This window comes from Bos grunniens, chromosome 2 (genome assembly GCF_055505025.1).
Source record: "Bos grunniens cultivar Pamir isolate PY7600 chromosome 2, Bosgru_T2T1.0, whole genome shotgun sequence".
Classification (NCBI taxonomy): Eukaryota; Metazoa; Chordata; class Mammalia; order Artiodactyla; family Bovidae; genus Bos; species Bos grunniens.
In genome coordinates, this window is record NC_141166.1 from 1,318,075 (window position 1) to 1,344,766 (window position 26,692).

The 26,692-nt window shown below is 50.1% G+C and overlaps 1 protein-coding gene across 2 annotated transcripts in view; it reads right to left on the reverse strand.

Moving 5' to 3' along the window:
- The window catches only part of SPATA21 (spermatogenesis associated 21), a 42,107-nt gene extending 21,035 nt beyond the window's left edge, over nucleotides 1-21,072 (reverse strand). The window contains exons 1-9 of one of the 2 annotated variants that reach the window (XM_086324937.1): nucleotides 20,762-21,072; nucleotides 16,471-16,642; nucleotides 14,231-14,382; nucleotides 11,838-12,057; nucleotides 9,018-9,313; nucleotides 8,608-8,656; nucleotides 5,926-6,368; nucleotides 5,464-5,552; nucleotides 1,710-1,847 (exon numbers count right to left, since the gene is read on the reverse strand). In XM_086324937.1, coding sequence (XP_086181063.1) covers nucleotides 1,710-1,847; nucleotides 5,464-5,552; nucleotides 5,926-6,368; nucleotides 8,608-8,656; nucleotides 9,018-9,313; nucleotides 11,838-12,057; nucleotides 14,231-14,382; nucleotides 16,471-16,599 — 1,516 coding nt within the window. In that variant the 5' untranslated portion in view covers nucleotides 16,600-16,642; nucleotides 20,762-21,072. Of the gene's footprint in view, nucleotides 1-1,709; nucleotides 1,848-5,463; nucleotides 5,553-5,925; nucleotides 6,530-8,607; nucleotides 8,657-9,017; nucleotides 9,314-11,837; nucleotides 12,058-14,230; nucleotides 14,383-16,470; nucleotides 16,643-20,761 lie in introns of those variants that run through there. The other variant, XM_086324927.1, reaches the window with a different exon arrangement.
- Nucleotides 21,073-26,692: the final 5,620 nt, after the last annotated feature.

Consider the following 26,692-nt stretch of genomic DNA (forward strand, 5'->3'; position numbering starts at 1 on the left):
TCACATTCATACATAACTACTGGAAAAACCATAGCTTTGACTATACGGACATCTGTTGGCAAAGTGATGTCTCTGCTTTTTAATACGCTGTCTGGGTTTGTCATAGCTTTCCTTCTTTTAAAGGAGCAAGCGTCTTTTAATTTTGTGGCTGCAGTCACTGTCCACAGTGATTTTGGAGCCCAAGAAAATAAAATCTGTCACTGCTTTCCACTTGTCCCTCTTCTATTTGTCATGAAGCAATGGGACCAGATGCCAGTTCTCTCAGCTGCTTGACAAATTAATGAATGGTCTCTAATCCTTAAAGTCATCCTTGGGGTGGGGGGTGTGGACAAGCGGCAGGCGCTAATACTCTAATCCCCCTCATAGATGAGGCCTGAGGCACAGACAAAAACAGGCTGTTGTGTGGGATCACCCAAGGGCCAAGCTGAGGCCAATGCCTAGCCTAGCTTGAGTGAGGACTCGCCCTCAAGACAGTGCTGGAGGAAGCAGGGCTGCCACTCAGGGGTCAGGAGCCCAGGCCCCCAGCGCTCTGCTGTGTTCCCTGCATCTAGTCAACCAAACCACGATGGGACAATGCTCTTCATTCTGTGCCCTAAGCCCTGTGTGCAAGGTATTTCTGCCAGCAGGAATGACCTTCTTCTCGTCCTGCCTAACTCCTGCTTGCTCTTTCACCATTCGGCTCAGGCATCACCTCCTCCAGGAAGCCTTCATCCCTCATCCCTTATCCAAGCCACTGTGAGCACTGCTGCCTTTAGCAACTCTTCCTTCTGTGTCACTGGCTGTGCGAGCATCTCGAGGGCAGATCTCAGAGGTCTCACACATCCCTCTATGCCAGTGCCCAGCACAGGAATGGGCACATGCAGGCAGCTAAAGAACACTTAGAGGATGGACGAGACCAGCGGTCAGCGTCTCCTGCGTGCAGCCTGTGTGCCACGTGCAGTGCTCCGGCTTTGCCTGGGTTACCTCATTCAATCTTCTCAGCAGCTCAGTGAGACGGGTAACTGCTGTGAGCCCCATTTTACAGGCGGGGAAACTGAGATGCGATGAACTTCAGTGACCCTAACCCTAACCCTAGCCCCAGGCCATACAGCCAGTAAAACGAGTGGCCAGGTCACAAGGAATGTCCGACGGAGCACACATAATGTCCTGGAGGAGTGATCTCAGAGATGACCTACATCTTAGGGTCGGGAACTAGGTCTTGGTCATCTCTGGGTCCCCAGAGCCTGGCACTGCATAGGTCCTCAGGAATCACTAACTTTGGGAGCCAGAACCAGCTGTATTATTTGCATTTGCCCAGAGCAAAATGAAAATGCAGCACTTCCCTCGTGGTCCAGTGGTTAAGAACCCACCTTCTAATGCAGGAGCCTCAGGTTCCATCCCTGGTCAGAGACCTAGGATCCCACATGTGGCAGGGTGACTAAGCCCACCGCTCCACAAGAGAAGCCCAGAAGCACTGCGACTAGAGAAAGTCTGAGTGATGCAATGAGGGTCCAGTGCAACCAAAAAAAAAAAAAAAGAAAGAAATGCAGAACAGGGCCCCTCGTTCAAAAATTATCAAGAATTTCTAGACCGCAACAGCAAAACGGTGAACCAAAGTCAGGATCCTGTCACCGAGCCCCATGTGACTGCACAGGTCTCATGCTGCGGGTGAGCCTGATCCCACCAGGGCTCAGGATGAAGCAACCCCAACCCCCCACCCCCGCACTCACCGTCGATGTCAGCGCTCCTCAGGGCACCCTCCACCTGGGCCGTTGTCAGGGAGATGCCCACAAGCAGCAGGATGTTCTCCAGGCTCTGCGCGTCCACCTCACCATGACCGTTGAAGATCTCAAAGTAGCTGCGGAAGGCTGGGGTGGGCGGCGGGGTGGGGAGGGGCGTGGTCACTTCCTGTCTCTAACATGCATCCCATCCGCTCCACGCACCCCTGGGCGAGCCTCCTCTATCTCATGGCTGGGTGGAGAGACGAGTGAAACGCGGAGGAGCAGGCTCCGTAGACGCACCTCTAGTACAAGGTCAGGCCAAGGATGCAGCGGGCTGCCTTCACCGGCACCAGGAGCACGCCCACTCAGGGCACCGCTGCAGTGTGCCAGGAACTATGCCAAGTTCTTCACAGCCAGGTTCTCATGTAATTCTTACAACAGACTCTTAAGAGTAGAATGCTTATTTCCTTGTACGGATGGGGAAACTGAGGCTCAGAGGTTAGAGCACCAGACAGATCTTTTTGACTCTGAGTCTGTGCCTTAGCTTTGGGGCTCTGCAGTTACATATCTAAGCTGAAGCTCCAACACTTGGGCCACCTGATGCAAAGAGCCAACTCATTGGAAATGACCCTGATGCGGGAAACATTGAAGGCAAAAGAAGAGGGTGGCGGCTGATGAGATGGTTAGATGGCATCACCAATTCAATGGACATGAATCTGAGCAAACCTTGGGAGATACTGAAGGACAGGGAAGACTGGCAGGCTGCACTCCACAAGGTCACAAAGAGTTGGACACGGCTTAGCGACTGGGCAATAACGGTTACTTATCTGGATGGACATAGCCTCTAAGATGGGCTTCCCTGGTGGCTCAGATGGTAAAGAATCCACTGGCAATGTGGGAAATCTGGGTTTTATCCCTGGGTTGGGAAGATCCCCTGAAGGAGGGCATGGCAACCCACTCCAGTATCCTTGCTTGGAGGATCGCCATGGATAGAGGAGCCAGGCGGGCTACAGTCCATGGAGTCACAGAGTCAGACAGGACTGAGCAACGAAGCACAGCCTCTGAGATAACTGTCTGGACCAGAGCAGAGGGCCCAGGAGGATGTGTCTCAGTCGCAGGACTCTCTCGAGTGCCAGAGCTGCATCAACTGATAGAAGAGTTACGTCCTGGTCCTAACAAGGGCGGCACCGGTTTCACAGCTCACGGCACAGTCCAGGTTAGAATCAACAGGCCTGCTGACGAGACTGGCTCCGCCATCTGCTGAGAATCAGGGTCGCTGTTACACACGCTGCATCATGCTCACTGCCTACATTCATATATTGAAGCCTTGACACCTGCACTGCCCATCCCCACTTGTCTTAGAATGTGACTGTATCTGGAAATAATGCCTTTAAAAGGGTGATTATGTTAAAATGAGCCCCTTAATCCAGCCTAAGGGGTGTCCTTAAGAGAAGAGGAAATTTGGACAGGGATGCACACAACACAGAGGAAAGGCAGGACCCAGGAGAAGGCAGCCAGCTGCAAGCCAGGAGGGAGGCTCCAGGAGAAACCAACCAACAAAGAGAAGAGGAAGAAACCAAATGTACCAACACCCCAGTCTGGGACTTCTAAACTCCAGAACTACAGGAAAGTAAATTTTAAGCCACCCAGTTGATGGTACTTCCTTATGTCAGCCCAAGCACACTAATATGGTTGCGGTGGGCAAGCCATGGCACTTCTCTGACCCCCAATTTTCTTATCTATAAGGTGGGCAGATAGTGTTGAACATGGAACAATAGACTGGTTCAGAATTGGGAAAGGAGTATGTCAAGGCTGTTGTAAGAGTTACATGAGAACCTGGCTGTGAAGGACTTAGCATACTGCCTGGCACACGGCAGGGGTGCCCTGAATTGGTGGTATTCCTGGTGCAAGGTGAAGGTGTGTATTGTCACCCTGTTTATTAAATTTGCAGGCAGAGTACATCATGCAAAAGGCTGGGCTGGATGAATCACAAGCTGGAATCAAGATTGCTGGGAGAAATATTAACAACCTCTGATATGCAGGTGACACCACCCTTATGGCAGAAACTGAAGAGGAACTAAAGAGCCTCTTGATGAGAGTGAAAGAGGAGAGTGAAAAAGCTGGCTTAAAACTCAACATTCAAAAAATTAAGATCGTGGCACCTGGTCCCATCACTTCATGGCAAATAGATGGGGAAACAGTGGAAACAGTGTCAGACTTTATTTTTCTGGGCTCCAAAATCACTGCAGATGGTGACTGCAGCCATGAAATTAAAAGACGCTTGCTCCTTGGAAGAAAAGCTATGACCAACCTAGACAGCATATTAAAAAGCAGAAATGTCACTTTGCCAATAAAGCTCCGTAATAGTCACAGCCATGGTTTTTGTAGTAGTCATGTACGAATGTGATAGTTGAACCATAAAGAAGGCTGAGCGCCAAAGAATCGAGGCTTTCAACTGTGGTGCTGGAGAAAACTCTTGAGAGTCCCTTGGACGGCAAGGAGATCAAACCAGTCTATCCTAAAGGAAATCACCCCTGAATATTCACTGGAAGGAATGATGCTAAAGCTCCAATACTTTGGCTACCTGATGCAAAGAGCTGACTCATTAGAAAAGACCCTGATGCTGGGAAAGATTGAAGGTGGGAGGAGAAGGGGGTGACAGAGGATGAGATGTTTGGATTGCATCACTGACTCAATGGACATGAGTTTGAGTAAGCTCCAGGAGTTAGTGATGTACAGGGAAGCCTGGCATGCTGCAATACATAGGGTTGCAGAGTTGGACATGACTTGGCAACTGAACAAGAGGGACAGAACAAGACACTCTCCCAGAGAGGCTGTATTAATTCAGCACTTGGGACATCATAGGCCTTGTAACTCTGACACACAGAACTGAAATGTGGGGAAGAGGTAGGGCTGGGCTTAGGGTTGGAGTGAGTGGTGAGCTGCCGCAGGCAGGCAGCCTGAAAAAGGAGATAAACAGAACAGCCCTCATTTAAGATCATCTCAAATCAGGGTGGTTGGGCCATCAGAGCAGGTAGCCAGCTCTTTCCCCACCAGGCGGGCTGAAAGTCCTGGGAGGATGCTGGGTTTCTATGCCAGTGTGTCATGTTGTCCCTGAACTCGGCTCAAGGCGGTGGGGCAATGGGTGCTGGACTTAGAAAAGCCCTCCAGAAAGAGTAGAGAGCTTTAAAGCTGAAAGGAGCAAGGGACTTCCTTGGGGGCCCAGTGGTTAAGAATCCACCTGGCAATACAGGGGCCGGGAGTTTGATCCCTAGTCAGGGAACTAAGATTCCAAATGCCAGGGCACAGCTAAGTGCACACACTGAAGTACTCAAGCCCACGTATACCGGAGTCCTCGCCCCACAACTCGAGTGCGTGCGCCGAAGTAAAAGATCCTGCCTAGCCCAACAGATCCTGCAACTAAGACCAAGGAACAACATTTTTTTAAAAAGAGTGAACTGCAAGGATCCGGCCCTGGGGAGCCAAAGAGTGTATTCAGGAAAGGCAGAAGGGCCCCCCTGGCCCTGTCTGGGGCTCAGACTGCTTGCTCCGTTCGTTCAGAGACCCTCGGGAAGAGAAGAGGGAAGAGGGCTCTGGTCAGCCGCCTGCCCTTCGCCGCGCCGCCAGCACAGCGCAGGATGGGACGGACACAGGGCCGCGGAGTGATCGCTGGCCAGTATCCAACCCAGACCCGCCAGCCGGAGTACCGAGGGCACTGAGAGCCCTCCCCCCCACCCCGCCCCCGGGGAAGGCCCGCCCTCACCTTCCTCCTGCTTCATGGTGAGGTGCTCCTCGGCCCTCTCCTCCCAGGTCTGACACACATTCAGGAGGCAGCGCTCCTCCAGCTCCTGCCTGCAGAGGACAGAGCCGGGCCCAGGGCACATCCGGCTGCCCACCCCCGCCCCGGACCCCGAAAGCTGGGGGTGTGAGGGGGCAGCCAGGGCAGGGGGGTCATAGGAGGGGCCCTGGGGAGGCTTTGAGAGGTCACAGGAGTCTTTGAGTGACCCGAGGGAGCAAGGCAGAGGTGAGAGGCGTCTAGACGGGTTAGAAAGAGAAGCAGGGTTGGCAATGAGGAAGGGGCTTCAGTGTGAGAGACAGAGAGCCGGGAGAGGCAGGGGACACACAGGAGGGGCAGATGGGCGCGACGCCGGGACGGGAGTCTGGAGGGGATGTGAGGGCCATGGGGCCGCGCTCGGATCCCGACGCTTTCTGGGGTGGCTCCTACCGTGCCTTCAGGCTCCTCTCCCGGCTGTGGCTCAGAAGTTCTGTCCTTCTCCAGGCCAGATCCGACGCGGGCACCGGCAGGACAGCAGCGGGCCCTGGAGCAGGGCCAGGCGTCCCCGCAGGGGCGGGGACTGGCGCGGGGACGGGCGGCCGGGCCCAGGCCCGGGCGGAGGCGGAGGCTGGGGCCTGGGCCGCAGGCAGGGGCGGAGGCAGGCTGGGGGCAGGGGCGGGCACGGGACCCAGGGCCCGGGGGCACCTCCGGCCTGGCAGGGCGCGGGCCTTGGCGGCCCTCCGAAGCGCGGCCTCCTCCTCCTCTACCTCCAGCAGGCGCCTCATGAAGCCGGGCCGGGCGCTGCCGGGATCCCGGGCGCCCGTGGCCGCCGCGGGCTCCTGAGGCTGCTTCTGTGTGGGGTCCAGCCCCCTCGCTCCCGTGTCCACCGCCTCCTGGGGACGGGACGGGCAGGCGATGCGTGAGGCCTCCAGCAGCCGGACGGTCCCGCGAGCTGCTCGCGGCCACCCACCCCAGGGCACCCTCAGCCTCTCCTTCTCCTCTGGGTCCCGGGGAACCCACATCTCTCCAGCATATTCTAGACCCCTTCCGCACGTCCTCCTCGACCCCCGACCTGGGCCTCGTCCCAGCTCTCCGAGCTGTGCTCTTGAGTGGTGCTTCTTTCCTCCTCTGCAGTCAGCGCAGCCTGTCCAGCTCGCTGCTTGCCCTCCCTGGAAGCACGCTCCCTGAGGGCAGGACCGCACCTGCCTCTTTGTCCTATCAACACAGCAGCCTACTCCCACTTGGCAGGCGCTCAGTAGATTCCCATTCACGTGTTCAGCAAATCCAGCACCTCCTAGGTCTGTCTCTCCTAGAGAGGGGTGAGCTGTCCCCTGCCTGCCTCCACCCAGGCGGCCCCAGGCAGGCTCCAGCCCGGCCCTTTCTCCTGTTCAAAGATGGAGCTGTCACCACACACCTGCTCAACCTAAAGTATCAGCACTGCCCTCTCCACCAGATTACTCCCATCAGCATGTAAACACACTATATTATTTTCCTTCTTTAATTTAAAATTATTTAATTATTATTACTTTAAGGTTTTTAAGCTGCGCCCTGTGGCAAGCAGGATCTGAGCTCCCGACCAGGGATTGAACCTGTGTCCCCCACATTAGGAGCGTGGCGTCTTAACCACAGGACCAGAGAGCCTCTTATCTTCCTTCTCTAAAAGAAAAACTCTCAGGGCTTCCTTGGTGGTCCAGTGGTTAGGAATCCGCTTTCCATTAAAAACTAAAAAAAGAATCTGCGTTCCAATACAGGGGACATGGCTTCAGTTCCTGGCTGGGGAACTGAGATCCCCACAAGCTGTGGGGCAACTGAGCCCGTGGACACAACTGCACAGCCTAGGGGGTTCTGTGTCCGTCGGGCCTGTGCTCTGCACCTAGACAAAGTCCACGCGCTGCAGCGAAGAGACAAAAACCCAGCGCAGCCGGAAAGAAACAACGCCCGCACTACACAGCCTTTCAGTGCCACCCGGTTCTCCGCCCTGCCTTTCGAGCAGAATGCCTCGAAAGACTGGCTGCGCCTGTCTCTGCGGAACACTTCCCTGACCAGAGACTGAACCCATGTGCCCTGCATCGGAAGCACAGAATCTTAACCACTGGACAACGAGAAAAGTCCCTCCATTTCTGAATGTGGTGGAGACCAGTGGTCTGTCCTCAGATGCCTTCCTGCTCCATACAGTCTCCTAGATGTTACCCCTGTTTTCCTCACATTTACGTCTCCCATCCTGACCTCTCTCTCCTTCCTAACTCCATACACCCTCCCGGTATTTCTTCCTGTTTGCCCAGAGCATGACCAAAGCAGGACCTGGGGCTCTTTCTGTCTGTTCCTTCACTAGTGTCACTCGGGCCCAGACTGAAAGCCTCTTTAAAAAAAAAAATCTCTGGGCTTAGATCGAATCTGGGCTTAGAATCTGCCTGCAGTGCAGGAGACCCAGGTCCAATCCTTGGGTCAGGAATATCCCCTGAAGAAGGGAATGGCAACCAACTCCAGGATTCTACCCTGGGGAATTCCATGGACAGAAGAGCCTGGCAGCCTACAGTCCAGGGCGTTGCAAAGAGTCGTACACAACTGACTAACACTTTCACTTTCAAAGTCAATTTACGATATTAGTTTCAAGTGTACAACACAGTGGTTCAATATTTTTGTAAATTTTATTTCCTAAAAGCTCTTTTGATTCCTCTTTCTCCAACCTGCCTTTCCACCAGGCAGATGATAACTGTTCACAGGTTGCCCAATCAAATCAAAGAACTAGGAAGTGAGAAAGCTGTTGGATGTGGGGATGACTTGGGAGGGGATGGGAGTCTCCCAGGCATTCAGGGAAGCTTTGGGTTGTGTGCTGTGACTGAGCAGCTGGCCGACAGAGATCCGTGCCAATGTGGAAAAAACCACTGTGGCCTGGGGTGAATTTGGGGGCTCCAAAGTTGTAAGAGCAGCCTTGACTCGCAACCAAGATACACACATGTGGGCACACACATGCACATGTGCAAACACACACACATGTGTGTACACCCATGGAAACACGCAGGCACGGACTCACACCTTCCCCAGTTTGTGAATACTGCCCCATTCTGCCTCTTCCCTCCTCGTCCTGATCTCCCCCCGCCCCGTTCCCTTCCCCACTGTGGTTCTACTTACAGGTGGACGAGCAGGCCCCAGTGTTGGCTGGATCTCCACAGCCTCGTCTCTAAACAAGGGAGAACCCCCAGGTGAGGGGGGGTGCAGCTCAAGGCTCACCCTTGCAAGGCCTTCTCTCAGCCCCAGGAAACTCAGATCCACCGCTGCAGTTTCACCCCTGGGCTTCTGCTCTCAGAGGCGCTCCTCATTCTTCCACATCCCTTGTGGGGACTTGGCCGGTGAAGAATGGGCCCATGGGGCAAAGAATTCTGTACTAGAGCTACTATACAGATGGGGAAACAGGGGTTCGGGGGGCATGGCTTGACCAAGGTCTTACATCGTTTCAAGAGCTGTCAGGACTAGAAGTCACCTCCTCTAGAACTAGCAGAAGAGCAGTCTTGTTGGGGTCAGGGAGGGGTGGGGTGCCTTACCTTGCTTTGGGTGTGTCAGATCGTGGCCTGGGTGGCGGGGCAGTGTGAACTGTCTTTTCCTCCAGAGTTGCCGTAGGCATTAGGGACACTTCTTCCTGGGAACTGTCCTCACATCCCCCTGGGCCAGGCTCTGGCAGAGCCCTCTGTGGCCCGATGGGTGGGGTGTCCACCTCCTTGGGGGGCTTGTCCTCCAGTTGCTGTTCACAGCTGTCCAAGGTGCAATAAGGCTCTGTTGGCTGCACTGTGTCTGACTCACTGGCTGCCAGGCGACCTGGGATGGGCTCACCCTCTGGGTCCTGCCAAGAACCAAGACGTCAAGACAGGGAGCCCCATCCTGGCTCTGAGGTGACCCTCAAAACTCACCCAGAGACCAGCTGACAAACAGTTACTCTGGTCCAAGCACTGCAAGCATTACCTTACTGAGCTCTCCTGGCACGCCTAGCAGGTTCCCTAAGCAGGGGTCAATTCCTCCACTTTGAGGACTGAGGAAACTGAGGTCCAGAGGAGGCATGGCTTCCCAAAGCCGTGATCCACGCCTCTCTGTGCAGCAGAGTGGGAGCCTGGGGAGAGCGAGGCCATCCTCTGTCCGTGATCCACGCCTCTCTGTGCAGGCAGAGTGGGAGCCTGGGGAGAGCGAGGCCATCCTCTGTCCGTTTTGTGTGTTTATTTGCCACACTGCATGGCATGTGAGATCTTAGTTCCCAGACCAGGAATCTAACCCATACCCCCTGCAGAGAAGCACGGAGTCTTAACCACTGGACCACCAGGGAAGTCTCTGACACAATCCTCTTTAAATGGGATTTCTCAAGGGGTGTTTCAAAGAACAAGAATCCTGCATGGTACTCCCTACAAAAGAGATTTTTACATTAACTGATTTCAAGACTTTAATAAGTTGCTATAGTCAAGACAATGTGTGGGCCTTCCCTGGTGGTCCAAGGGTTAAGACTCCATGCTTCCACTGCAAGGGGCATGGTGGGCTCAATCCCTGGTTGGGGAAAGTCAAAGTGAAAGTTGCTCAGTCATGTCCGACTCTTTGTGTACCCACGGACTATACAATCCATGGAATTCTCCAGGCCAGAATACTGGAGTGGGCAGCCTTTCCCTTCTCCAGGGGATCTTCCCAACCCAGGGATCGAACTCAGGTCTCCTACATTGCAGGCAGATTCTTCACCATCTGAGCCACGAGGCAAGCTCCAGAGAAAGGAGAGTCTCCAACAAATGGTGCTGGGATGACTGGACAGCCATATGCAAGAAATGAGCCTCAATCCAACACTCAGACCACATACAAAAATTAACTCAAGCTGGATCATAAACCTAAGTGTTAAACCTAAAATAACAAAACTTCTTGGAGAAAACATAGGATAAAATCGTATGTGACTTCAGGTTAAGTAAAGATTTCTAAGAAGTAACACCAAAAGCACAGCCATAAAGAAAAAAATGATCAACTAGACTTCATCAAAATTAAGACTTCTGTTCTTTGAAAGTCACCATTGAGAGAATGGAAAAGACAGTTGACTATTCAATTAAAATGATGCGCAAAGTATTTGAATAGACATTTCTCCAAAGATACATAATATGTGCCTATAAACACATGAAAAGATGCTTGACATGTTTAGTCATTTGGAAAAGAAAATAAAGACCACAGTGAGATTCTACTACACGCTTATTAGAATGCTTAGAATTAAAAACAGACCATACCAAGTTTGGGGGAAGATATGGAAGAAGTGGAATTCTCATACATCGCTGATGGGATGTAAAATGGTACAACCACTTTAGAGAAAAGTTTGGCAGTTTATTAATAAATTAAACATACAAATACCATATGATCCATTCTACTCCTGGGCATTTATTTTCCCAAAAGAAATGAAAGTATCTGTACACACAGACATGAATGTTTCTATGTCTTATTTGTAATAGTCAAAAAGTTGAAACAAACCAAGTGTCCATCAATAGGTGAAAGAATGAAGAAATCGAGTTTTGTTTGTTAATTTCCACAGAACAGCAAAGTGATTCAATGATATATATATACACACTCTTTTTCATATTCTTTTCCATTGTGGTTTATCACAAGTTATTGAACATAGTTCCCTGTGTTGTAAAGTAGGACAAGAAATCGTGACCTATCCATACACTGGAATAATACTCAGCAGCAAAAAGAATAAAGTATTGGTCTACACAATAACGTAGCTGAGTCTCAAAATACTCATGCTAAGTGAAAGAAGCAAGACAAAAAGAATGGATACTTATGTTTCCATTTATGGAAAATTCTGGGAAATACAAATTCACAGCTGCAGAACACAGATTAGTTGTTACCTGGGGCTTGGAAAGAATGGGAGAACCGATGACAAAGGGGACAGAAAACTTTTTTTGGGGGGAATGACAGATGTGTTCATTTTCTTGATTGCAGTGATGGTTTTGTGGGTGTGCACATGTATCCAAAACAATAAAGTATACACTTGAAGTATGTACAACTGTGTATCAATTGTACCTTATAAAGCTGTTTTTTTTTTTTTTAAAAAACCTAAACCTTAAAATAAAAAATAAATTAAAAGATATTTTATAGTCAAATCAGTTTGGAAAAGGTACCATACTCTAACCACCTCTTGAAGGGTCCCACAGAGCTCAGCAGCTAAGAAACAGCTGCTAGAACATTCTAGCATAAGAAAAAAAAAATTGGGCCTTGTTAAACCCAGCGTGTCCTGTTTTCAATTTTACCCAGAAGCCCCACCTGCTCCCTGCCTCTAACAGTTCCCTGCTCCCTCACCACCCCTGCGAGTCGGGCATTCCAACCCCTCCTGCCTGGGATTCTGTGGACATTACCTGGCGACTCTCAGGGCCCTGACCCTCCACTGGCTCTGGGTTCCGCTGGCTCCCCTGTTGGTCCTCAGTCTCTTTCCCTGAGCCCTGCTGCTGCAGCCCTTCCTGTGTCACAGGGACCCCGTTGAGGGGCACCCCCAGCTCACTTCCTGGCGTGGCCAGATCCTGGTGTGCTTGCAGCTCCCTGCGCCCTTCCTGGGGGACCCAAGATGACAGCTTTGTCCTGGAGAGAACAGACAAAGGGACACTTCAGCTCCCAAACTGGGGGCAGGGTTTTATATTCTTCTGCGTCTTCACGGTGCCCACACGGGACTAGGCACACCATAGGTGCATGCTTAATGCCTGGGAGAAAGAATGAAGGACTAACATGAATTCCTCCAACCACAAACACTTTGATGTCAATGTTTAAGAGAGTTAGGATTTAATATTTTCATTATTACTTAGTGCTTTTTAGAAAAAAAGAAAAATCAAGGAGAACTGGAATGCATAGTGGTGGGGAAGACTTGAGCCTTGGATCATTAAGCTAAAGTTGACATGTCTGGATTTGAATCTGCGTCGATCTGATCTCACTTTAATATTATGGAGTATTTCCTCCAGGCTTCTTCCTTAAGGACATACATACATACTTTCAATGGGGATTAGTTTAAAATCATCTTCCAATAATTGTATACTTTCAGTTATATTGTGTATATAATTCTGCAATATTTTTTCAATTAACAGTATAATCTAAATTTTTCCCATGCCCCAAATCTTTCATAAACATGTTTTTTAATGAAAGCATAAAATTCTCTATTTTATAGATAATCATAATTTGCTTAACTATCCCCCTATTGTGGGCATTGAGCACACACTGGGGTGCTTCCGTGGTGGCTCAGCGGTAGAATCCGCCTGCCAGTGCAGGTTCTATCCCTGGGCTGGTAAGATTCCCTGGAGAAGGCAATGGCAAACCACTCCAGTATTCTTGCCTGGAGAATTCCATGGACAAGGGAGCCTGGCAAACTACAGTCTATGGGGTGACAAAGGGTCAGACAGGAATGAGTGACTAAACAACAGTACACACGGACATTTTAAAATTTTTTAGCCTTTAAAATAAGGTGCCAGGAGAAATCTTTGCACATAAAACTTTGCCTGAATCTTCATTTCTTTCCTTAGGGTATATTTCTAGAAATACATGAGGTTAAAAGGAAAATAGATGGGTAAACAGTGGAAACAGTGTCAGACTTTATTTTGGGGAGCTCCAAAATCGCTGCAGATGGTGACTGCAGCCATGAAATTAAAAGACACTTACTCCTTGGAAGGAAAGTTATGACCAACCTAGACAGCATATTCAAAAGCAGAGACATTTCTTTGCCAACAAAGGTCCATCTAGTCAAGGCTATGGTTGGATGTGGTCATGTATGGATGTGAAAGTTAGACTGTGAAGAAAGCTGAATGCCAAAGAATTGATGCTTTTGAACTGTGGTGTTAGAGAAGACTCTTGAGAGTCCCTTGGACTGCAACGAGATCCAACCAGTCCATCCTAAAGGAGATCAGTCCTGGGTGTTCTTTGGAAGGACTCATGCTAAAGCTGAAACTCCAATACTTTGGCCACGTGATGCGAAGAGCTGACTCATTGAAAAAGACTCTAATGCTGGAAGGGATTGGGGGCAGGAGGAGAAGGGGACGACAGAGAATGAGATGGCTGGATGGCATCACTGACTCAATGGACATAAGTTTGAGCAAACTCTGGGAGTTGGTGATGGATAGGGGGGCCTGCTGCTGCTGCTAAGTCACTTCAGTCGTGTCCGACTCTGTGCAACCCAACAGACGGCAGGCCACCAGGCTCCCCTGTCCCTGGGATTCTCCAGGCAAGAATACTGGAGTGGGTTTCCATTTCCTTCTCCAATGCATGAAAGTGAAAAGTGAAAGTGAAGTCACTCAGTCGTGTCTGACTCTTAGCAACCCCATGGACTGCAGCCTACCAGGCTCAGCAGTCCATGGGATTTTCCAGGCAAGAGCACTGGAGTGGGAGGCCTGGTGTGCTGCAATTCATGGGGTCACAAGGAGTCAAACACGACTGACCGACTGAACTGAACTGAAAAGCAGTTTTTTAACAGAGTTCGAGGCATGTAGTAGAGGGGCAATACATATTCCCTGAGGGATTTTTAAAGTTAAACAAGACACAAAAATGCCTCTTGAACACCACACGTCACAGAAACTTGTGGCCTAGTGGGGGAGCTCAGACAAAAAACCGGCACACATGATTATTCAGTGTGAGTCGCGCTCCGGAAAAAAGTACAGGAGTGGTGAGTGGGCAGATCCACCTTAGTCCGGGGTTCCCTCCCCTCTCTCTCCCCACCGGTGGGCCACATTGGGCTTCCCTCCTGGACCTGCTCTCTGGGAAGCCCCCAGCTCACCCTGGTCCTGCCGGAGGCTTCTGCTCCTGGGGACTGAGTTGCGGAAAGCCCTCCTCTGACGCGTCTCTGTGTCCGGGCCCGGTCTCCAGAGCTCCCAGGGCTGGTGCGGGCTGCGGGCCACTGTCCATCGCTTCAGCATCTGGAAACACAGCCTAGAACAAAGATGCCCACGGCCCGGGCTCAAGGAATGGGTCATTCTGAGAGGGGAGACCCCCGCGCCTCTCGGGAGGGGGGAGACCCGGCGCCTCACGGGAGGGGGGAGACCCCGCGCCTCACGGGAGAGGAAACCCTGCGCCTCACGAGAGGGGAGACCCAGCGCCTCATGGGAGAGGGGAGACCCGGCGCCTCACGGGGGTGGAGCAGACCCCCACTCCTCACGGGAGGGGGGAGACCCCCGCGCCTCACGGGAGAAGGAAGACCCCCGCGCCTCACGGGAGGGGGGAGACCCCCGCGCCTCACGGGAGAAGGAAGACCCCCGCGCCTCACGGGAGGGGGGAGACACCCGCGCCTCACGGGAGAGGGGTGACCCGGCGCCCCACGGGAGGGGGGTGACCCGGCGCCTCACGGGAGTGGGGAGACACCCCCGCCTCACGGGAGAAGGAAGACCCCCGCGCCTCACGGGAGAGGAAACCCTGCACCTCACGGGAGGCGAGACCCTGCGCCTCAAGGGAGAGGAGACCTGGTGCCTCACCGGAGAGGCGCTGAAAAGACGCGGGGAAGAGACATGAGGCGGGGAGGGGCCCAGTCAGCACCAAGGGCGCCACAGGAACCTGGAGCCCAAGCGGCACCTTGGCCACGGCGATCCTGACAAGGAGAGCTCGACGGAGCGCATGGGGGGGCCTTCCCCGGCGGTCCAGTGGTTAAGACTCTGAGCTTCCACGTCAAGGGCACGGGTTCAGTCCCTGCTTAGGGAACTAAGATCCCGAAAGCCACAAGGGGCAGCCAAGAAAAAAAAAGAGAGAGAGAAGGGGCAGCCCAGATAAAAAAAAGAGAGAGACCCTGGCAAAGTCCCAGGGAGGCTTCCTCAGTTTCCGCTGGGTTTTGATGTCTATCACTCCCTAGTTGGGTGGCCTGGAGCCAGCGAGTCCCAGGGAGCTCCAAGCCTTACCTGAGTCAGCAAACTCCAGGCAACTTGGCTCAGTCAACTGATAGTAGTTGTTATAATACAAGATTCCTCTAGGAGTCAACACTAAGGGCATCTACCAAGGGGCAGGGCCAGGGCCAGGTGCCCCCAGGGATTTAACCCATTTAATCCTCAGCATGACACACATGAGTCCAGGAAGCTCAAGGGCTGCAGTGCCAAGCCCAAGATCATACAGCTGGTTAAGTGGCAGCACTGAGACCTCGTGACTATGCTTGTTGGAAAAACAAATGGGCAGGTATCAGAAGCCCTGAATGTTTCCTCCAGGCTCCTTCCAAGACCCCTCATTTTAGGCCCTCTTCCTGGGCCCACAAGAAGCTGTAATTTATAACAGAGGCTACAGTTAGAGGGGTATACTTAATCCAAAGAAATGTTGCCTTTTTTATGGTGACATTTTTAGCTCGGGACACAGTAAAGAAGGCACAGAGATCATGGATGGAAACTCTGAGTAGCTGTCAGGGGAATAAAGGTTATGGGGGAGGGGGAGGGTAAGGGCCATGGAAGGCTTTCTACTTGTAGAGCAAGTAAACAATTCTTGTTTTCCTCATCCAGCCAAAATCTCTTTTGGAAACAGAAGCCAACATTCTTTTATGGGAACCTTCCTGCCTCCTTTCAAGAGTACCCCTGCTGACTTCATTATGCAAAGAGATCCAGGCCACTCTGCCCTGCCATGGTGACTAATTTGGGGACAAATATGTGACTACAACCCGGGCCAATGACGCTGATACGGGAGACTTTCTTCGGCTGTTGCAAAGGGGCTCTCCTCTTGTTTGGGATGTTAAACCAGAGGAAGTACGATGGGAAGATGTAAGCCTGGAGCTGCCAGGGCAATTTTTGCCGTTTTGCAGGGAGAGCGTGCCTGGGAATGCCACAGAGGCAGGCAGAGCCGAGAGACTCATTTAGCACCTTTATCCAGCCATACCTGAAGTCTACAGGCAGGTCTGTCAGTTACACAGCTGATGTGATCTTGTTCCTGCCTAGTCCAATCTGAACTGGGTTTTGTGCCAGTTGTCGTAGAGGCTTGATTAAAGAAGTCAGAGAGAAAGCCTGGGCATGGGAAGGGAAAGGCGCCTGCTGCGGGTGGAGAGGCAGGCCCTACCTGGCACACTTCTGATGTGGTGGGCTCATCGCCAGCCCTGTCACTGGCAGTCCTCAGGCCAGGGCTTGGCCGGGCCCCTGGCGCCTCGATCCTATCCTCCACGTACATCTGGGTGTTCCCGCTGTCCATCGTGCCAGGGCCGATGAGGGTACCAAGTGAGGAGCATCAAACCCTGTGTTCCCAGAAAAGAAATCCAGTCAAAGTTCCACCAAGCCCAGTACCTAACTGCCTCTTCAGCAGAGGCAGAGTCTATAGTGGAGAGAGCCTGGCTTAGGGGAAGAAGTAGGGCCAGGCCTGGCACAGGATGGGCACATGGCCCGACCAGGGACCTCCCCGCATATTTTACCCACATAGTTTCCCCAGTTCTCACAATGACTCTAGGAGAAAAGGAGGCTCTGGGAAACAAAGTGACTTGCCTGAAGTCTAACACCAGATGGGTCACAGAGCAGGAATCAAACCGTGGCTTGCTGGGTCCCCAAACCCACACGCTTTTCTCTAGAGCAGAATTTCTTTTTTTTTTTTTTTTTTAATTTTTAAACTTTACAATATTGTATTGGTTCTGCCATATATCGAAATGAATCCGCCACAGGCATACACGTGTTCCCCATCCTGAACCTTCCTCCCTCCTCCCCATACCATCCCTCTGGGTCGTCCCAGTGCACCAGCCCCAAGCATCCAGTATCGTAGAGCAGCATTTCTTAACAGGTGTTCTCCAGAATACTGGCTCCATGAGGGGCACCACAAAAAGGTTCTGAGGCCAAACGTGTCTGGAAGTTCTGAGTTAAAATGAAAGAGACTGGGACTTCCCTGCTGGTCCAGTGGTTAAGAATCCACCTTGCAGTGCAGGGGACGCAGGTTCAACCCCTGACTGGTGAACTAAGATCCCACGTGCCGCAGAGCAGCTAAGTCTGCGAACCACGACACTGATCCTGCTTTTGCCGCTGAGTCCACGGGCCACAGTGAGGATCCCACCAAGACCCCAGGCAGCCAAGTAAGTAAATATATTTTTTAATGAAATAGGCTCTTTTTGAAGGATTTCTCACAGTCTTTAATGTACTAAATATGCACTTTAAAGAGAGCCCGAGAGTGTCACAGTTGCTGCTGCTACTGCTGTAGAGGAAAGATCTGTTCCTCCCGGGACTAAGGAACAAGAAGTGGGGAACATCTGTGTGGGGCCCTGAAGTCTCCAGTGGCACTAGAGGGTATGCCGAATCTCCCCTTCCTTGCCTTGGGCATATCCTTTTCTACAGCTTTCCTTAGTCTCTCCCCTTCTGCCTTTCCCATCCAACCTGAGGTTCAAACTGAGGTTCAGGGTGAATCCCAAGGCTCAGGGTGGCCCAGCGCTTTGTCCAGCACTACACAGCAAATCTGCAGAGGAGCTGGTTTCAAACCCAGGCCTGTGCGACTCCTAAGACTGCTTCTCTACTGTATCATCTTGCCTCCAAAGAAGCTCAGTTCATTCCCTCACTCACCCACACTGCCATCAATTGTGTGCCAGACGTACCCATGCCTGGCACAACATCAGGCCTTGGGAGCACACTGGGGGTCCCGGTGGCTCTCACCAGGGGCTCTGGGGACGTGCCCCTCACAGCAGTTGACCCGAATGCCCCTCTCTTCTCCTTCCCTCCCCACCGTCCCTCCAGTCTCACCAATCCCACAATGCAAACAGGATCCCTGCACAAGGGGACCCCACCGTGGGAGCAGCTCCAGTCTCCCCGAGGACCGAGACTCTCACTGGGCACAGAGGAGTCAGCACCGTGGCAAGCCCCTCTCTCTTCCCCTGGGGTCCCTCCCTTCTCTTCCCTTAGGCTTCCTAGGCTGTCCCCTTTCCTCTGAGCCCTCCTGCCCCAGATGTAGATGACCCATCTGGGAGAAACCTGGCCCCCTCCACACCCCTCACACACACCCCACATTGTCCACTGTCTCCACTCAGAAAGCACAGGCTCAGCCTCAGAATCCTCAGGCCCCAGTATTCCACAGGCTGGGTTTTGAGGGGGCAGCAGCTCCAGAGGGAATCCAGCCCCCTCTCTGTCCCCGTCTGGGGCTTACAACTTCCCTGAGAATCTGGATGAGAAGGGGAAGCCCCCGCCCCCAGCAGGAGAGCATGGATCTGAGGATAGAATCAGGGGGTGCCCAGTACACCCAGGCACTTTCTTGCTCGTTTTTATTGAGATTTAATTCACACATCACACCACTCAGCCACTTAAAGTGTACAGTTCAATGGCTTTTAGTGTATTCACAGAATTGGACAATCCTCACTCCAATTTTAGAACATTGTTCATCACCCCCAAAAGAAAGCCCACAGCCCTTAGTCATCACCTCCATCCCCCCAACCCACCCCCAGCCCTAGACAATCACCAATCTACTTTCTGTCTCTATAGTCTTGGCTATTCTGGACATTTCATTTAAACGGAATCATACTTCCATGGTGGCTCAGAAGGTAAAGAATCTGCCTGCAACGCAGGAGATCTGGGTTCGATCCCTGGGTGAGGATCCCATGGAGAAGGGAATGGCAACCCACTCCAGTATTCTTACCTGGAGACTTCCATTTGCAAGGAGTTGGACATAACTGAGCGACTAACATATATATAATATGTGGTCCTGAGTGACTGGCTTCTTTGGCTTAGCAGATGTTTCCAGGGTTCATCTGATTTATGGGTTGTATCAGCCCTTCGTTCCTTTTTTTGGCCAATATACTACATTTTTTTTGGCCATGTCATGCAGCTTGCAGGGTCTTAGTTCCCCAACCAGGGATTGGACCTGGGCCACAGCAGTGAAAGCTGGTAATCCTAACCACTAGGCCACCAAGGAATTTCCCCCTTTATGTCTCCATTTATCAGTTGACAGACATTTGAGTTCTTTCCCCTTTTTAGCTATTATGAATAATGCTGCCATGAACATTTATGTACAAATTTTTTTTGTGTGAAAATATTTTTTCATTTCTCTTGGGTGTGTACCTAGGAAAGGAATTGCTGGGTCATGTGGTAACTCTATGTTTAGCCCCTGGAGTAACCACCATGCTGTTTTCCAAAGTGGTCGCATCAGCCTACATTCCCCAAAGTGTAAGATGTCTGAGGGCTCCAGTCTCCCACACCCTCAGCAACACTTGCTGTGTGTGTGCTTTATTCTGGCCACTCTAGTGGGTGCGGGTAAAAAGCAGTATCTTATTGTGGGTTTGATTTGCATTCCCCTGATGGCTAATGATGTTGGTCACCTTTTCATGTGCTTATGGTTATTTGTGTATATTCTTTGGGAAAATGTCTATTCAGGTTCATTGTCCATTTATAAATTGGGTTATTTGTCTTTTTGTTATTGAATGGTAAGAACTCTATATAATCTAGGTGCAAGTCCTTTGTCAGATACAAAATTTGCAAAATCTTCCTCCAATTATGTGAATTGAGCTTTCACTTTTGCTGTCCTTTGAAGAACAAGCATTCTTAATTTTAAGTTTCATTTACCTACTGCTCTCTTTTGTTGCCTGTGCTCTTAGTGTCATATCTAAGAATCTGTTAGATTCTTTGTATTATAACGTAAATCCAAGACCATAAAGATTTGTCTATGTTTTCCTCTAAGAGGCATATGGTTTAGCTCACACATTTAGGTCTGTGAGCCATTTTGAATTAATTTTTGAATATGGTGTGAGATATGGGTCCAACTTCATTCTTTTGCGTGTGCAATGTAGGTAACTCATTCCCGCACCGTTTGTTGAAAAGATTATTCTTTATCAAATTGTCTTGGCACCCTTTGGGAAAAATCAAGTGGTTATAAATGTGAGGGTTTATTTCTGAATTTTCCATTCTATTTCACTGTTCCGTGGTCTATCCTTATACCAGTACTATACTGTCTTGATTACTGTCCCGTCATATTAAGTATAGAAACTGGGAAGTCTGAGGTCACCAACTTTATTCTTTTATAAGATTGTTTTGTTACCAAGTGCCTTTTTAAAGTAGTTTCCCCATGGCTCAGATGGTAAACTATCTGCCTGCAATGCGGGAGACCCGGCTTTGATCTCTGGGTCAGGAAGATCCCCTTGAGAAGGGAATGGCAACCCACTCTAGTATTCTTGCCTGGAGAATCCCACGGACAGAGGAGTTTGGTGTCCATGGGGTCACAAAGAGTCGGACACGACTGAGCGACTAACACTCTCCATCTGAGAAACAGGGAAATTTCTCTTGGAAATGTTTATGATGGCAGAAAAACACAGCAGGTAAAGATAAACGACCTATCATAGTTCTAGAAGCCACACAGGAACACTGCTCCCCTCAAGCCCCCACCTTGGCCTTGGACTTACCAGAAAGCCGATGGATGAATCACAGCGAGGTTGCGCACTGCTGTCACCTCCTCCCATATGAGATGGGCTCTGTGTGAGCCTGCACTCTGCCTGTTGGGTTGAATTGAATTTGTTAAATAGCGGCGTTAACCTGGGAGTAGCCAGTAGGCCCTCTTATTCTTGGCAATAGACGTTTCGAAATGCCTTTCAGGCGTGTCTGGCCATGTGACTGGGGTTTGAGAATAAGGCAAAGGACAGTCTGACCTCCCACAGCCAGAGGACAGTGTAGCTTCCCTGGGCTGGTCACTGCTTCAGTGGCTCCACTACACAATGAGGATAACAATCCTCGCCCCGCCTACCTCACAAGGATTATTGTGTCAAGGTAACCTCTTCCAGGGAGCCTTCCCTGACTGCCCCCAGGCTGAGTGAGGTCTCTCTTCTTAGCTCCCACACTCCTCTGTGAGTTTCTTCCATCATAACACTTCACTCCGCAATGCAAATGATTTATTTTTTCTCTGTCTCCTCCTCTCTGTAAGCTCCATGAAGGTAGGAGCTGGCTGGGCCTCATCTCTGTGGCCCCAGCACCCAGCACCTGGCCTATAGTAGCTCAGTGCCCATCTCTGTTAGGCTGAACTGAAGGGCAAGTGCTCTGAACATGTTGTAAGACCTAGCTACACGGAGCGAGCATTCCCTGTGAGATTCAGAGAGGAAGGTGTCCTACTTGGGGCAGCCACATGGGGCCACTGTGGGCCGCCTTCACACTTGGCTTTCAGAGATGAAGTGATGGAACTTGGTGCTGATGGTGGACGCTATCCCAAAGTTTAGCTCTTAAGAGCTAGTCCCAGATGCTCTCCCAGGTGGAAGATTCTTCAGGTACCTTATTCCTGGGACACCCTATTTTCCCCAGGTGTTGTTCAGCACATACTGATGCAAAGAGTCAGAGTGTGAAAAAGGAAACACAGTGGCTCATCCCCAAATCACTCCTTGGCTTTGGGATGTAGCCAACTGAATACCCATACACACACACACAGAGTCATGTACTTTCATTCACTGAGCACTTAGTCTGTAGCAGGCCCTGTGCTGCTGAATACGGGAGTCCAGAAAGGCAGGGACAGGGTCCTGCATTCAAGAAGCTTGTAGTCTAGTGGGAGAGTGGACATGGAAACAGAACAACAAGAATGTGAGGGGTAAGACTGTCAGCGTGAGAGGTGCCCTCCCTCACCTCTCAGCATCTCTCCCCTCTAGCTTCTAAGGGAACTTCTGTCTTTGTCACTCCAGGATTTTAGGGAAATGAAACAGAACTAGGAGAAAGAAATCTCATTTCTCAATCTCTTCTTTGTTGTGCAGAAACAGGGTAAAGTTGAAATTAAATGTTAAATCAATTCACATAAAGAGAGGTTAACTTCATACCCTCCAGGATGGCAAATATCAAAGGAAATGGAAAATAAGTATTGGCAAGGATGTGGAAATTTGGAACTTTGCTGGCAGAAATGTAAAATGCAGCTTCTGTGGAAAAGTTTAGAGCTCAAAAAGCTGCACGTAGAATTACTGTATGGGCTAGCAAGTCCTGCTTCTAGATATATGCCCAAAATAACTGAAAACAAGGAATTGAACAGATATCATTCACCACTAATTCAGGTGGCATTATTCACAATAACCAAAAAGTGGAAACAACCCAAATGTCCATCAATAGACGAATGGATAAACAAAATGTGTTCTATCCAATGTTCACCTGAAGTAATGAAGTTACCAGAACTGCTCCAGCAAAAATGGGTTTGCATGAGATCAGCAGAGAATTGCAACTCGGGGTCTGCAACCAAGGCCAACCATGTTGTGCAAGTCTCCTCAGGGCAGTTCAGTTCAGTTCAGTCGCTCAGTCGTGTCCGACTCTTCACGACCCCATGAATCACAGCACGCCAGGCCTCCCTGTCCATCACCAACTCCCAGAGTTCACTCAGGACTCACGTCCATCAAGTCAGTGATGCCATCCAGCCATCTCATCCTCTGTCATCCCCTTCTCCTCCTGCCCCCAATCCCTCCCAGCATCAGGGTCTTTTCCAATGAGTCAGCTCTTCGCATGAGGTGGCCAAAGTATTGGAGTTTCAGCTTCAGCATCATTCCTTCCAATGAACACCCAGGGCTGATCTCCTTTAGATGGACTGGTTGAACCTCCTTGCAGTCCAAGGGACTCTCAAGAGTCTTCTCCAACACCACACTTCAAAAGCATCAATTCTTCGGCGCTCAGCCTTCTTCACAGTCCAACTCTCACATCCATACATGACCACAGGAAAAACCATAGCCTTGACTAGACTGACCTTTGTTGGCAAAGTAATGTCTCTGCTTTTGAATATGCTATCTAGGTTGGTCGTAACTTTCCTTCCAAGGAGTAAGCATCTTTTAATTTCATGGCTGCAGTCACCATCTGCAGTGATTTTGGAGCCCAAAATGAATGCAGAGCTCCTCAGGGCAAGGGGAGCAGAACTCTTTTATTGAGGGGAAAAGGAAGCTGGGGAAAGGAGGGATACAGTACACAGAGTCTGTGACTTTTCATTGGCTGAGTCCTTGCCAGGAAAGAAGAGTCTTGCTTCCTCCTTTTGGGCTAGCATTGCAGGGCCTGGGAGCTCCCTATCCTGGGCTCCTGACTCTTATTTAACCGAACTTTCTGTTTATTAATTTTTTATACCATACAGTGAAATATCATTCAATCATTAAAATAAATGAAATTCTGATATAGGCTATGACATGAATGAACCTTGAAAATACGAAATAAGTAAAATAAACAAAAACAAATACTGTATGATTCCATTTATATGAGATACCTGGGAGAGACAAATTCATATACAGACAGTAGAACAAAGGTTACCAGGGGCTGGGGGTAGCAGGGAATGGGGTGTTATTGCTTAATGAGTATAGGATTTTGGATGATGAAAAAGTCTGGAAATAGACAGTGGTGGATGTACTTAATTTCACTGAACTGTACACTTAAAATGGTTAGAATGGTAAAGTTTATGTTATGTATATTTTACCACCTTGTTTATATTTTAAGAGGGCAGATCAATCCTGTAATAAGGAGTTTATACAGAGTGAGTAAAAGGAGAGAGAGACAAGAGGGAAGAAGGAGGGGGAGAAAGTTTAGGAGCGTTCAGCGAATCGGAGGTTTGGAATCAGCTGCGGCACACAGAGGACCTAACTCATCATAAGCACTGAAATGTTTCTGTAATGAATAAGAGAATGGTAGGGCTTCCTTGGAGGCTCATTGGTAAAGAATTCACCTGCCAATGCAGGAGACGTGGGTTCCGGGAAGATCCCTCATGCCTCGGGGCTTCTAAGCCCCCGGGCCACCACTGTTGAGCCTGAGATGTAGAGCCCGAGTTCTGGAACCTGCTCTTTGTGCTCCGTAACGAGAGAAGCCACCCACCGCAATGAGGAGGCACACATCGGAACTAGAGAGTAGCCCCTGCTCACTGTGATGAGGTAAAAGCCCATGCAGCGACGGAGACTCAGAACAGTCAAAAACAAATTAATATTTTTTAAAAAGAAATAGAATGGTAGAGAAGGGGAAGGGATTTTGATAATTTGACTCAGGGTGACACAGTGGTAAAGAATCTGCCTGCAGTGCAGGAGATTTGGGAGACTCGGTTTGATCCCTAGGTCAGGAAGATCCCCTGGAGGAGGAAATGGCAACCCACTCCATTATTCTTGCCTGGAAAATCCCATGGACAGCAGAACCTGGCTACAGTCCACGGGGTCACAAAGAGTCGGACACAACTGAGCGTGCACCCAAACATTGTAACTCCCATAACATTCTGAGAAATCCAAGTTAAGACTGGGATACTTTAAAAAGTACTTATATTAGTAAACTTGGTTCCTTTTAATACATCCTTTTGTTGAATCTAGACTACAGGGGCCCAGGGCATACAGTGGGTTAGGATAAGGGTGGCACAGTAGGGAAATCACATTTAGCTGGTGGGAAAGGTAAAGCTTTCTCTAGAAGGAAAAGGCTTGGTTGCATCTTAGAGTCGGCTGATGGCAGGACCTTCAGGAAGAGCAGAAGGAAGCAAAGGCTGGAAGAGAGAGAGGAATCAGACAGAACTGTCTAGGTAGCTACAGCTTTGAATCTCAGCCAACTGGACATCAGGTGTAAGTGTCGAGGCAACAGAGATGACCCACAACCAGACAATGGATTGCAGTGTGATGCGTATTAAAGTTTTCTCTGCGGCTCCTGAGATGTTGTGGAAGGGGAAGTGCTCAGACAACCCTTGTTGTTGTTGTCGCTAAGTCATGTCTGACTCTTTGTGACCCCATGGATTGCAGCATGCCAGTCTTCCCTGTCCTCCACTATCTCCTGAAGTTTGCTCAGATTCAGGTCCATTGAATCAATGATGCTAACTAACCATCTCATCCTTTGCCACCCTCTTCTCCCTTCGTCTTCAATCTTTCCCAGCATCAGTGTTTCCCAGAATCAGGGTCTTTTTCCAATGAGTGAGCTCTTTACATCAGGTGGCCAAAGTACTGGAGCTTCAGACATCAAGTAACCTAAGTGTATGCTAAGCCACTCCAGTCATGTCCAACTCTTTCCGACGCAATGAACTGTACTCCGCCAGGCTCCTCTATCCACGGGATTCTCCTGACAAGAATGGGTTGCCATTTCCTCCTCCAGGGGATCTTCCCCATATAGGGATAGAACCCATGTGTCTTATGTCTCCTGAATTGGCAGGCAGGTTCTTTACCACTAGTGACACCTGAGAAGCCCTTCAGACAACCCTCAGTCAGTCAGTCAGTTCAGTTGCTGAGTCGTGTCCAACTCTTTGAGACCCCATGGACTGCAGCACATCAGGCTTCCTTGTCCATTACAACTCCCAGAGCTTGCTCAAACTCGTGTCCATTGAGTTGGTAATGCCATCCAACTATCTATCTCATCCTCTGCTGTCCCCTTCTCCCACCTTCAATCTTTCCCAGTATCAGGGTCTTTTCTAATGAGTCAGTTCTTCAAATCCAGTGGCCAAAGTACTGAAGCTTCAGCTTCAGCATCAGTCCTTTCTATGAATATTCAGGATTGAGTTCCTTTAGGATTGATTGATTTGATCTCCGTGCAGTCCAAGGGACCCTCAAACATCTTCTCCAACACGACAGTTCAAAAGCATCAATTCTTCTGTGCTCAGCTCTCACATCAATACATGACTACTGGAAAAAATATAGCTTTGACTAGACAGACCTTTGTTGGCAAAGTAATGTCTCTGTTTTTTAATATGCTTTCTAGGTTTGTCATAGCTTTTCTTCCAAGGAGCAAGCACCTTTTAATTTCATGGCTGAGGTCACTACCTGCAGTGATTTTAGAGCCCAAGAAAATAAAGCTCACTGTTTCCGTTGTTTCTCCATCTATTTGCAATGAAGTGATGGGACCGGATGCCATTATCTTTGTTTTCTGAACGTTGAGTTTTAAGCCAACTTTTTCACTCTCCTCTTTCACTTTCATCAAGAGGCTCTTTAGTTCTTCGCTTTCTGCCATAAGGGTGGTGTCATACGCATATCTGAGATTATTGATATTTCTCCTGGCAATCCTGATTCCAGCTTGTGCTTCATCCAGCCCGGAATTTCGCATGAGGTACTCTGTATATAAGTTAAATAAGCAGGGTGACAATATACATACAGCTTTGACTATTTCTCTCCCGATTTGCAGTCAGTCCATTGTTCCATGTCCAGTTCTGTTACTTCTTGACCTGCATACAGATTTCTCAGGAGGCAGGTCAGGTGGTCTGGGATTCCCATCTCTTTAAGAATTTCCCACAGTTTGTTGGGTGGCTCCTGGTTCCTTCCGCCACAGGTCGTGAGGCGAGACCTCCAGTAAAGGGCGCGCGGCGAGGAGCGGCTGACGCCCGCGATCTGCCGCTCTAGCCTGACGTGAGTCATAGAGTCGCGACTTCCGTCGGGCCGGGAAGGAGCCGGAAGTTC